General features: G+C 40.7%; 1 protein-coding gene across 1 annotated transcript in view; it reads left to right on the top strand.

Annotated features, from left to right (window-relative positions):
- Positions 1–14002, top strand: part of ush2a (Usher syndrome 2A (autosomal recessive, mild)) — a 207317-nt gene that overhangs the window by 150778 nt on the left and 42537 nt on the right. Inside the window, exons 65-68 of the mRNA XM_074666066.1 lie at positions 939–1136; positions 1272–1426; positions 6354–6552; positions 13704–13811. Of these exons, the coding sequence (XP_074522167.1) occupies positions 939–1136; positions 1272–1426; positions 6354–6552; positions 13704–13811 (660 nt within the window). The remainder of the gene's footprint in view (positions 1–938; positions 1137–1271; positions 1427–6353; positions 6553–13703; positions 13812–14002) is intronic.

Below are 14002 nucleotides of genomic sequence, written 5' to 3' on the forward strand. Positions count from 1 at the left end.
TGTGTGCGCCTGTGGTTGTGTACTAATAATTTACATGTGTTTTGTACGTTAGTGTCCGGTCAGTCTCCACATACCTAAGCGTCATCCTGCGGTATATGTGTTTCCTTTACTTTGTGGGCATGTGTGTGTGTGGCGTGGGGCGGTTAGGATAAGAGATTCTAGGCAGTGCTGTGACACCATCTGGGCAGAGGCACATAAAGCTGTCGCCACCCACCATACACCAGATGTTTCTCATGCACACACACACACACACAGTCACACACAGAGGGTATCATGCTATACTTCTCTAAAGCCTACGGTAGATCACACACTGATAGCTCCACATGTGCAGTCAGTGCTAAAAATATACACTGTATTGTCAACCTCCAATTCTTATTTACACCTCAAAGAATTGGTTTCTCCCAAACATAGAGGCTCCGTTTTTAGGCTCAGCTTTTTTTATGAACACATTTAGTGTTTTATTTACACATGTGTCTCACTGTGTGTTCTGCTGCTACAGTTATCACCACAGTAAAGACAAGAGTCCCAGACTGGCACGTAAAACATGGTCTCATTTACACCAGAAGTCCCTGAACACTCCTAAAAATGATGCACATGTGTGTTAGTGTGTGGTAGTGCATCTAAATGTATATGTTCCTGAATGTTTAACTCAGCAGAAGGGTTGTCACAACTGTCCTCCCATGACAACCATTACAACTATGCACTGGTGATAGTGCATATATTTCATATCTGTTCATATAATGTTTGTTTAGCAGAGCACACACGTTTCAACAATAAGCTGATGTTCTGAACAGATAGCAGTCGGTCGCTGTTTCTGTTCGATTTTATAAATACACATCCTGATTATTCCTGTACTGGAAGTAGAGTTTATACCATAGATGCACTTTAAGCAGTAATTTAGTGTATTGAGTAACAAGTCTTTCTTCACCTTCTCAAAGACTCAGGCCTGGAGCCCTCCACCAGCTATGAGTACAGAGTGAGGGGCTGGAACAGCTTTGGACGAGGCTCCAGCGGTGTAACAACAGTGACCACCAGTGAGGATAAACCGTGGGGAGTGGTACCGCCCCGCTGGAATCGTCTAGGTGACCGGGATGACATCATCCAGTTACAATGGCAAGGACCTGCTCGGCCTAATGGTAAGTACTTTGTGTCTGGGTATCATTGAAAATCTTCTTTCTACAGTGGATAATGAGTTGTGATCAGTTTGGGTAAAGGCTGAAGTATTAAGATGAAAAAAATATGAATAAAAGTTCATTTTTTTATTTTACCAGGCAACATCACCCACTATGTCATACTGCGGGATGGACAAGAGCGTTATCGAGGAGATGAAAAGAGTTTCACTGATGTGGGTGGGATCAGGCCTTTCCAGGAGTACAGCTACCAGCTGAGGGTCTGTAACCGGGCTGGTTGTACTGACAGCTCACAGGTAAGACCCACAGTGTTTGTGTCAGTGCTGTTACAGTTTTATTGTGTCAGACAATGTTTTTTTTTCTTTTGCGTTACGATATTTAGTAATGATTTCTAATGAAGCTTACCGACACAAACTGAGCTTCAGTGTTACATTCTTAGAAGCCTTGAGTGTAAGTGGTACTTTGGGGTTGGAGTAAATGAGAACAGCTTCATCCCTAAGGCCTTAAACCTCAGCAGGAGCCAATGAGATGACAAGTGGAGGACCGGTCCAGTCAAGCTCCCCTTATAATGCTTCAGTGGTTTATTGCAGGTATTTCCTACAAAAGGAGAGTCACACAGAACTGATAGCACCTTCAGTTGTTCAAGGAGCCTGTGTCTCAGAGTTCTTACTCTTTGCTGTTTAATTGTCTCAGTCCTGCCAGCTTTTCATGTTTAACTTATCTCGCTTTCACACCGAGACACAGACACAGTCACTCACCCTCTCCCAAACCTTTCTCTACATAGCTCCCCATTTTATAAAGACATTATTCCCTGTGTGATTATCTAATAGCCTTTCTAAAGGCAGGTTGAGCTTCACTGAACTAAGTACCACTTTGCTCTGTAGTTAGCGCGCTTTAATTTGGTAAAAACAGTAAAGGCTGTGAAAAAGGGGTTTAAATATCTGCTTGTGCTCATACGTTTTGAGCGGGAGCAAAAAATCAGGACTTTGCTTGGACTGAAAATATATACGCCTTAGTTGTTTATCAGAGCTGTTGTCATCAGTGCCTGGTCAGAGTTAAGCAAGAAACAAAGATCATCTCCTTCAAATCCAGGCTGAATTTCTGCTGCCATACGTCTGCAACATTGTCTAAACCTGCAACCTCCTGTTTCAGTCGGGTAAACTTTAAACAGCGTTGGTCCTCTTCAGCTGGCCGCTCATCGGATCTGTGGTGCTGCCAGTGGCCTTTCAGCTAAACGACCTTTACCCTCCTCCGGCGCTGATTTGTAAGCGTTGTTTACGTTGTAATTCAGAGGCTCGGTTGTCCTGCGAGTGATATTTTACAAATTCCAAACCTGTGTCTGACCTTTGTTGTAGAGAAATCACAGTGTGTGTGTTGTTTTCACACTCAGTGAACTCTGTACTGTTCCCACACTGGAACAAGTTGTTATTTAGCCTTTTTCCCGCTCTCCCCCGTATGCTAGGCTCTGGATTTGCTGAGCCTACCCGATGTTTGTGATAGCGTCCATAATAGCTTCACACAGAACTCCCCCCTTGTGCTATCTCCCTGGCTGTTGCCGAGCTGATATCACCACAACAATTAATTTCTGCGGCTTAGAGGTGATGAAAGCTTTCGTTGAAAACTGTCTTTCTGGCTTTTTTAAAGCTAATTTAGCATCTCATCATTTTGACAAGCATATTCTTACGTAAAGAGGATGTCTGGATGTGACACTGGAGGGGTGGGTGAGATGGAGGGAAACCAGATGAACTGGTTGTGAGGGGTAGATATAAGATGAGAATGGATAAATGAGCTCAGTTAATGAGTGATGAGAAGGATGGTGTCACAGGAGAGGGAGAGGTGAGGGAATAAATATTTCTGTACATTTTTTCATTTATGGGCACTTTGATTATTTACTACTGCTACTACTACATTTTTAAAAGCAGTTTGTCATTGTTTTCTCTTTTACTGCTTTAGTCATTTGAAATTGTATTATCTTATTTGTTTCTTTTAATTTGTTTGTTTTATTTTCTTATAGTGAGTTTAACATGTTACTTTACCTTCAATGTTTCCTCATTAAAGTCTTCAGATAGCATTTCCACAGTTCCTTGGGTCATCACCAGGTATTTTAATTAACTGTGTGTTCACCTTGTGCACTAGGGGTGTGGGTTGGTGGGTTGAAGGTGGAGGCTTGTGCATTGATGTGTGTGGTTATGTGGGTTTATCAGGTTGCCGATTATTATTATTATTATTATTATTATTATTATTATTATTATTATTATTATTATTATTACTTTCTTTTCTTTTCTTTTGCCAAGCACTTTGTGTTGCCACTATTGTGCATGAAAAGGGCTTTATACATAAAGTTTGATTGATTGATACTACATGCCTTTACTTATTCTTTGAGGGTTTACAGTGATTCTCATTTTGATACATAAATGTTATATTTCTTAAAACAGTTTTTCGCAGTCTTATTACATTCCTCCATAGTCATTATATTAAAGTGCATGTACTTAGGTAGTCAGACCTACACATAACAAAGGGCCCATGTACGGTGATTAAACCTGAAGACCAAAGCTAAGCAGACCTGTCAGTCACTCTTTCTCTCTTTCTTGACAAAAAAGATTAATGATAGTTCACATGACTGAAATCTTGTTTTGCTCCAAACTGTTTAAATATGACAATGATCCAGTGAAAGCAGATCCTCAGATCTGAGCTGGTGACTTGTTCCTCTTGGCTGAAACCGTCCAACAAAAGAAATCTGTCTACATGTACAAACCCTCTGACTGGAGTGTTTGTACATTCACCACAAACTCAATCTCTGTCTTCTGTGTTCTCTCTGTCCACCTCCTTCCCATTCACACACACACACACACACACACACACACACACACACACACACACACACACACACACACACACACACACACACACACACACACACACACACACACACACACGCACACACACAAATATTCACCCAAGCCAGCACACTCCCAGCAGAGGGTGGAAGGGGAGTGAGTTGGATTAGTTTGTACACCAGTGAAAATTGGCCAAACAGTCCCAATTATGGGATAACTTGGGCTAACCCAATACACCACTGCAATTACCTGGCATCAGTCCCTCCACGTACTCACACACACAGGTTCAGACAAACAAACACAAGCACAGGCAAACGCACACCTGCTGTGACAACAGAAGGTGCTGATCTAATGCGGTTGGTCACTTAGAGAGGGAGGAAGAGCGATTGGTCCTTCTCTGTCTTTGGATCCTTTTGTGCTGTTCTCTCTGCTATTTGTCTCCCGTTATTCTCCTGATCTTAACTCCACACTCGTCAGTTTCCCTCAAACTGTTTTACCTTTCCTTTTTATCTGCCATTCATCCTCAACCCAAACTTCTGCCCAAAGCCAGTTTCCCTTTAACAACTGTCATCTAATGTCCAACATTGCCCCCCTCCTTCTTTTATTTGCCTCAAACAATTAAGTTTTACTCAATCTGCTGAGATTCCGAACCAGTCTAGGGACGTAAAAGCTTAGATTAAAATAATTCACTTAATTTAAAATGTTCAACTTTGAGCCAAAGCAACTTTTTGTTTTGTAATATATGATGTAAAGTTAGACTTTAAATTTACTGCAGTGAGGATGAGCCTGTAGATTCTATTCCTTCACATTTCATCAAACTCTTGACGGACATCTCACTCAGCAACACACTGAAGCTCTTCCTGGGTACACAAGCAAATGTTTATGTGTGTGTGTGTATGTGCGTGTGTGTCTCCTGAGCTGTAGTAGCACTGTTCTAATTGCATAGCACTGTGTGGGACAGGTGGGGGAAGTGCTAGTGACAGTCTATTAAGGCAGGATATCCCTGTTGCCATTAGCAGCAGATTGCCCTGTGATTCTGTGGTCTCCACAATCACCCAGTGCTCAGAGTGACCCGTGGATTCTGCAGCAACAGCAACACGGGAATAAAAATAAATATTACTTTGTGTGGCCTGTGTCTGAAGGAGGGGGCAGGTTGGTTATGAGTTGGGGTTTATCCTTTCCTCTGATTGCTATGATAGTTGTTGATATGATTGATTTGAAGCCCCCTGTCTATCATAATCAGGCACTTATTGCGTTGTCTAGGCAAATTAGACTTGCATTGTTTACCTTTCAAATGGACAAAGGAAAATAAATTGATTAATTGTAGCAAACTCTTGAGTGAAATTGCAGGACACATTTTGTGGCTTTTTGAGTAGTAAATGTTGTTATTTACTCACATTTATTCTATATGTTATCGGTACAATACTAAAGATTGTGCTGAAAAAAATCATGACCAAGTATTTTCTTCAACTCAGCTAATTCCACAACTTTTTCTTCTCTCAACATATTTTGTTTTGCTTTGTTTCGTCTTAAGAAGCCTAATTTAACATCTGGCCATGGACCACAGACAGAAATGATTTTTTTTTTCTTCAAACTGACATATTTACAGAAATATTCATTCATGTAATGCATTGTCACTGTGAAGTGTCTCTAGTCTGTCTGAAATTTTCATATTTTCTTCTGATCTCAAACTACCAGAAAGTAGCTGAATTTAATGTACAATTATCAGTGTTTTGTTTTTTTTCAATATAAGCATTGATGTAAGTAGGTATACCTCTGTGATTAAACAACTGATACTGTGGTCTTAGTGGTCATAGACTGTGTTTCCACCGCTTGCTGAGGAGAAGTGATGATGCCCTGACCAGTTGATCAGTTAACTTGTGAGAGGGCTGAGTGTTTTTTACCCAAATTGGACATTCAGAATAAAAAAGAATGTTGAAAGAATAAAGCTGAAACCTTTATACAACAGCTGTAATCTGCAGGCTTTATTTACAGTCAGATATGTTGTGTTACAACATGTACATGACTTTTTATTTTTTATTTTTCAGGTGGATTTTTTGGCCTACTTTTTCTGTTTTAGCCTAATTCAGCATTATAGAGGCTGTAACACATGCCAAATGTGTTTCCCCATTGTTAACATTGCTAACAACATCTTTATTGCCTCCAAAAAATAGGCCCTGAATTTAAATGCAGATTTTTAACTAGCTTGTCATCATTTAATGCGATTCATAAATGATCATAGCACAAAATCCATCTGTTTTCTATTTTAAAAACCCTCTGTGAAAAATTTAGTAATAGGTTCGGCTGCACATTTTATGCTTCTTCCTCTGTTTGAATCTGTGTTATCTCTGACTGTGTGTGTGTGTTTGTGTGTGTGTGTGTTTAGGTGGTGGCAGTGACTGTCCAGGGAGTCCCAGTGGGTGTACGGCCCCCGGTGGTGACAGCTTTAAGCCCCTTCTCCCTCCGTGTGAGCTGGTCTGAACCCACACATCCACATGGACTCATTCAGCGGTATCACCTGAACCAGACTGGTGTAGGAACCATATATTCAAACAACAAGGGGCCCAGACATTATACTGTGACTGGTAAGATCCTCACTGCCTCAGTTTTTTTCAGTTTTTCACATTTTTGTTTTTCATTTTACTTCATTATTCTTTCTTTCCTTCTTATTCCTTCTTCCTTCTATTCCTTCTTCTTATTTGTATCTTCTTTTTTTTTCCTCACTTCTTTCTCCTTCATCTCTTTCATACCTTAAACTCTTAATATTCTTCCTATTACAGAGGCTGTCTAATGGCTTGAAAAATACCAGACTCTAACCACTTTTCTTGGCCTAGCCACTTACAAAGACACACCAATAAAAACTCTCTTGTGAATAAGCTCAGAGTAAACAGAAACCCAACAGGCGTAGATGTACACTTTAACACGAGGCACAAAGCTTAGGCTCAATATCTGGAAGCTCATGGGACAAAAATGTAAACACAACTACACAAAAAGCAGAAAGTGTTCAATAAAATAGTGAAAAAGTACACCAGGAACAAACACAAGCAAACAAACAGAGGTGTCATCTTGTCTGACGATTGTAGATCTGCACTGAAACACGTTGGTGTCCGGACTTGGTGATTTGTGGGTCTTGTTTTATCTACCCTGAGAAGGAGCTGTGTTTCTGGCCGCCTGCCATCAGTCAACACACACATGGACACACACAGACACAGATGAAAACACCTGCATAGAGTGTCTCAAAAAAACATTTGTTGTCTGTACAAAGACTCAACAGGTTTTAACACAAAGAGAAATACAAGTTTTCTTGAATTAAAACAGAGAAACTGACTGTAAATCGAAACATCAAGTGCTCAGTTTGATTTGATGATTTGAGTTTGATTATTAAAACCAACTGATGAAATCTTTTGTAGTTACCAATCAGCGTCATTCTTCTTCACAGCTTTCCTCTCGGCTCTGTGTTGGACTCAGACCAGGCATGGATTTGCCAGTAGCCAATAGACTATTCCCATGGTGCCTGTGGTTGGCTTGTATGGTCAGGAGTTTTGTGTGCAAGAGCATGTGTGTTTGTATGCGTAGGCATGAGGCAAAGCAAACAATGCCAAATAGAGATGGTAATGTGCTGTAATACTGTACCAGCCCCATGTGCCAGTGTAAGCAACCAGCATGTGTGTGTGAAATTCCCCTGTCCCCCAGTGAGACACTGGAAAACCCTGCAAATTCAGCCAAAACCACTACTGGGGCAGTCTCTCTTCCTCTTTCTCTTTTGCACGTCTTATCTGCCTCACTCTCTAACACATACCCTCACACACACTCTTTCTATCTTTGGTTCCCTCTTCCTCACTCCCTCTTTCTCTCTTCTCTTATTTTTTTTCTTCACATTATCGACTCTCTTTGTAACACCACATGCCTGCATGTTATTGAGCTGGCTGATGAGTTTAATGTTTGACAGCAGACACGATGCCTTCTACAAGACATGATTCAGACTCTTGTTATTCTGGTGCTCTTTCACACGCCAGTCAACATGCTGTCTCACTCATGGATTAAGCACATATGCAGACCCAAGTGATCCTCTTCGTTTTGATTTAGGCGCTGATGTTCTCATGAGTTACTGCCTTTACATCTTTGCGACTGAAGCAGTAACATGTCCTCTCATAAATTGAAGCCACACATGAGATCCACAGTGAGGGAAACACAAAGGTAGAAGCAAAGCAGGAGGGTGGGGTATGTCAAAAGAAATAAAGTTTAAATAAAAAGCGTTGAAATGACGCAGACAGAGGGAGACAGAAACGTACAGAGACTTCTTAAAAGAGGATGAAGGAGAAACAGGAGAGATGCTACTAAAGAAAAGATGGATGGATGTTATCTAAGTGTTTTCATTGAAATATGAACAGAAATAATTGCTGTGCTACTCCCTCATCCTTAATGTTTAATACCCCATTATTCATCTTCTCTGGATCTTCTCGACGGGTCTCACTACTGTACGTGTCAGACGCTCAGAGAGCTCAAGCACTCATTCATTCAGAGCAATAGGCTTTTTTTAGCAACATTGTTGGTTTCAGACTCATTTACGCTCTGTTGTAACATGTTTGATTTGATAAAAAGATGTGTTACCAAAATGACCTAAGCCTTCAGAATATAAAAGTGTGAGAAAAACTACCTTTAAGTTTAGTCATATTATAATAAACATAAAACCAGTCCTTCTTTAGATCGTCAACACTGACAGTAAAACAATCAGACCAACTGTTGCCTCATGAAAATAAAAAGTTGTATCTAAGGTGTTTCATTTTTCCGGCACTGTAATGAGTACCCATGTTGTTCAGACATTTTGGACGTTTGTGGGTTGTCCTGAAAAATTTGTTTCACATCTTTGAAGAAATCCCCCGGTGATGGGGGAGTGTGGCTTATAATAAGTGCTGAATATTTTCTCTGTTGTCCTTAAATCATTGCTAATGTTGCAAATAGCTTAACAGCCCAAATTAAGCAGCTGCCTCTATAATGCCAGAGTCTAAAGTTATGAAAAACAAAGATGTTGCTTCAACCATTCCCTGTTAATCAATGCTTTGCCTCAGGAAAAGCAAGAAAAAGACTCGTTTTAATAGCATTTTTAGCAGTTCTGGAAAGTGACACTTCATAGAAAGAATTAAGCACTACTGTACAAAGACTCCCCATGTGAATCGATATTAAGTATTGCTATCATTAGCTCACGATGAATTATTGCCTGCAATTATATAGATTATGGCATTAATCATGTGTTTAATTGGTCTTTTGTAGGCTCATTATTAATTCAGAGCAGCGGGGAATAGAGTATGTTCTTTTATTTATTAATGTGTTTCCCCCATAGTCCATGCTCTGGTTGGTTCATGCTAAAGGTACAGGCGTGTAGACATGGGAAAAGAGGGACAGGGGATGCAAATGAACTCTTTTTATATGTATCAACCCTGAATCTGTCTTTCCATGAGAAGCTTTGAACCACAGTGTTTTATCTGATTCATTTATTCAGCATCCTTAAGAATACATTTGTTTAAACTCTGTGGGTCAGATGAAGACACATGAATGTTCAGACTTTGTTGAACTATGCTGTCAGCTGAGCTGGTCCTACCACTGTCTTCTCTCTTTGGACTCAAGTCTTCATATTGTTGTAACACACTGATGTGTTACGTTATATGTTGTGTTGCTAACGAGATACCTGTTCCAACACATTACTACAGTCTTCATTTATTCATTCATTTTCCAAACCGCTTATCCTATTCAGGGTCGGGGGTGGCTGGAGCCTATCCTAGTGAGAAGCGGGGCACACCCTGGACTGGTCACCAGTCAATCACAGGGTTGACACATAGACAGACAACCTCTCACTTACTAAGTACGGACAATTTGGGTGCACATGCAAACTCCACACAGAAAGGCCCACTGGCCAAGCTGTGAATCGAAACCGGTGACCTTCTTGCTGTGAGGCTGCAGCACTAACCGTTCCACAACCGTGCAGCCCTCCTCCAGTCGTAACTTGTTTAAATTAATTTGTAGCACAAAAAGAGGAAGATGTGAAGAAGTAATGTAAATATATAGAATCCATAATGGTCAAGAGAAATGTTTAATCTTTGCGTCATTTAAAAAAACTTTTATTTCAAACTTTGAACCTTCCATAAATTCACAAACACTTAGTTTACCTGCAGTTTGCTTCCTAGCTCATTGTGCAACTTTGTGTGTGTGTGTGTGTGTGTGTGTGTGTGTGTGTGTGTGTGTGTGTGTGTGTGTGTGTGTGTGTGTGTGTGTGTGTGTGTGTGTGTGTGTGTGTGTGTGTGTGTGTGTGTGTGTGCGCCTTAGTGTATCTTTGTCTGTGTGAACCTGATCTCATTGTTCCATCCCAGACGGTTTCTGCATTAGGGAGCCACAGACAGGAAGTCAAACTCTTAATTATTTAGGAGAGGTGTTATCAAAGCTCTCCTCTCTCCCTTTCTCTTTCTCCCTCTTTCCTTCTCCCTCGTTCCTTCACTTGCTTTTCATTTTCATTCGCTCTTGATGCCAGATTTGCTAATAAACATATTTTTTTCTCTTTTCGTCCCCGTCTTTTTTAGTCTTTCTCCAGTTTTCTGCGTCATCGTACCAGCTTCTTTCCTCTCTCCTTATCTTTCCCGTTCTGTCTCTTTCATGTCTTTCTCAGCTGTCCTCACATTTCTGTCTCCTCTCATTCGCCTGCCTGGCTTTTCTACTTTCTCTTCATCTTCTCTTTCACTGCGCTGTCTCACTCCCACTCTTTCATTCTCTCCTTCCTTAGTCTTTCTCTCCCTCCTTCTCTCTGTCTGTCTGTCTAGTGCTGTATCAGGTAGCTGGTTTGGTATTGCGGCCTGTGCCCATCATCCTATCATATTCTCTAATGCAAACAGGGAATGGCAACCTGTCAATAAAATGCCGTTTTAAATCAGTTAGTTTTACCGTATCACAGCAACACACACACACACACACACACTCACACACAGTCCCCTATTTTGTCGTTCCCTGTCACACATGCAGAGTCTCTCGTTGACTTGAATGTAAGCACCAACTCTTCCCTCTGTCCTGCTGCCAAAGTGTCTCTGCTCTGTTTCTCTCTCAGTCCTGCACAAACACACACTGATCCTCTCTGCGTCCGGCTCCTCTGATGACAGTTACAGCCTCGTCCCCCTCTCTCCGTCTCTGTTAGCGAGCCACCGGCTGCTCACATCAAAACACCCTCCACCCGTTTTTCACTTCCTGGTGATCACTGTTAAAATGATTGAAGCTTCCTCTGTCTTTCCATAATCAAGCATACGAGCACACACGTACATGTGCATGAGTACACGCACACGTACAGGTACACACACTCACACACAGGTAGACTTGGTGAGAGCTCTTCAGCAGATCAACACTGCCCTCTTCAGGCTGATGTTGAAACAGAAACATTAAAGGTGTCTGTGTGTGCTGCCTCCATCTGCATATGCACGTGTGGTTAGAAGCGTTTGTTTGGGTTTTAATTCAAACCATGATGATGAGACAAAGCGGCTGGAGAATCAGGTGTGTGACATCTAAAGACTTTTTTCTTTTGTTCTCCTCACCTGGCTCCTTAAAGAGAGGAACCATAACCTCTATGAACTTGTTTCCATCTGTACACCTTGCTTCCTGGCTGAAATTAGAGTCTTAATTAAGAAGATGAATTTAAAAGTGTTTTAGACCTCAAGTTTAGGCAGAAGATTTAATGTCCTTCACTTATTTTCATCAGCCCAGAACCAAACTTTTGTTATTGCCCCACAAAGTTTTGTGCTTATGGTTAGCTTTAAATTTAAAAAAAAAGTCATATGTTGTTGTTTTTGTCTCTTTTTGACCCTGTAGAGACTGTGTCTCTGCATGCGGGGAAACTGCAGTGAAGGGTTACTGCTTTATCCAGTGTTGCAACAAATGACATCACTTTCAGTGTAGATATCATTTACTATGCCAGAGTGCACACACACATATACATACGCTTAGTTGCACAGTTAAATAGTGTAACAGAGCCTCACGCTTCAGCCTCGGTGCTTTTTTATGGCTGGCAGATTTCCTTTATTTAACCCAAACATGGGGGCCACATTGTTGGAACATTTGCACACACACACAAACACACCATACATGCACAAACACAAACACACACATTGATCAGAGGTTGGGTTAAGCGCGGCGGGCTGCGAGGCATGTTAAGCAGGCTGAGCAGGAGAGAGCAACGTGAGGAAACCTTGGTGGAGCTCTCCGCTGTGCAGTAGACTGTCTGTGTGTAAGTGTGTGAGTGTGTGTGCACATATACACACACACACACACACACACACACACACACACACACACACACACACACACACACACACACACACACACACACAGCTGTCTTCTCTGTCTCTTACTATTAAAATCTATAAGGTTTGAAAAACAGTGGATCTCTAGATAATTAGCTCAATCATATACTGAGATTTTGTAAGAGATAGTCAAACAGTATTTTTCTTTCCAAACTAAAAGTGACATATTTCATTTTTGACATCAGATATTATGTCAATATCAAAGGAGTGAGGCTTTTTATAAAGTGTAAAATGACTCATTTCTTGATATGTTGTCTGTTCAGAGGGATGTTTTTTTTACATTCTGAAAACATGTGAGAAGCTGTGGAAAGAATAAACTGAGTATCTCTGAGTATTCAAACATATTATTATTTTTTACATCATAAATCAAAACTGTTACGATATGCACTGCTCCTAATAAAGGCAGAAATGAAAATTTAACTCTCTGCATTATGCAATGCCAAAGCCTGTTTTTGCACTCATCCCTTTGAAATAAAGTCATTTCAGTTCTTTCATCTTCCCCCTGAATTTGATTTGTTCGCTGTTGTACGGTGTCAGCTAAGTGAATGACCATAAAACATCCAGTCGATCCCCATGACAACATTAAAGATTTGCATCCATCCATTCATCCTCCTCCATCCGCCTCACATCAAGAACCAGGCAGAAAATATATCTGACGGAAACAAAGCTCGTCAATCACCTGACAGTGTTTCTCTCTCAAGTGTAACTTTGTTCAGGCACGTGGGATTTTCAGCATCTTCTACATTTTAAACTTCACGATCAAAGGTTTGATATAAACCCACAAACGGATTTCCTGTGGTTGCAGTTAAAGGACCACTCAGAGGCTGTGTGATTTCTTTTAGACTGCATAGCAGGTGCCTATAAATAAATCATGTCTGGACGCTGTAGCCTAAACGCATACCGAGGTATCATAATTATCATAGATCAAAAGCTGATGACATTACAGCGTTGGACCGGTCCTATCCCATGTCAGTTCCGCGGCTGCCCATCTTTACGTTGTTTCATTATTGAGTTATGGCATGCATAATTTAACACCGACAGATATGGATCCATCCGTTGAGAGACTGTGGAAAGAACAGAGGCAGGGAGGGTGAAATGGATAGAGAGGGAGAAAGGGAAGAAGGAGGGAGAGGGGCGCTATAGCGAGTGATTCAGACCGGTTTACATTTACTCCTTTTATTTTCTCACCTTTACCCTGATACTTTATTTTGTTCGTCCCTGATCAGATATCTTTTTTTTTTTTAACTTACCCACACTGTTTAAAGTTATCAGAATGTAATAAATCAAGTCTTAAATTCAATTCCAAATGTTCTTTATTTTTTTATTTGAGATTTATCTTTTTTTGGAATTCTTTTTATCAATTTATGTTTTTATTTAAATGTGTATATATTTGTGTGTCACAGGTTTGAAGCCGTACACAAACTACAGTTTTGTGCTGGTGGCCTGCACAGCTGTCGGATGTGGGGCCAGCACGCCTTCAACTGGACACACCCTTCAGGCTTCCCCTGCTGGTACACACACATACACACACACACACACACACACACACACTTCAGAAATAAATAGCTTGTTTCATTTAATGTAATTTAAAACATTCTGTTCATCTGTCAGATATAAGGTTAGGGACAATTGAAAACAAGCTAAAGACAGCAATAGAAATGTATACAGAGCTGTTTTTAAATTTCACTTCTAACTAGGGCAA

This window comes from Halichoeres trimaculatus, unplaced genomic scaffold (genome assembly GCF_033239565.1).
Source record: "Halichoeres trimaculatus isolate MK-OKI-2021-1 unplaced genomic scaffold, fHalTri1.1 fHalTri1_scaffold_3, whole genome shotgun sequence".
In the NCBI taxonomy this organism is placed as follows: domain Eukaryota; kingdom Metazoa; phylum Chordata; class Actinopteri; order Labriformes; family Labridae; genus Halichoeres; species Halichoeres trimaculatus.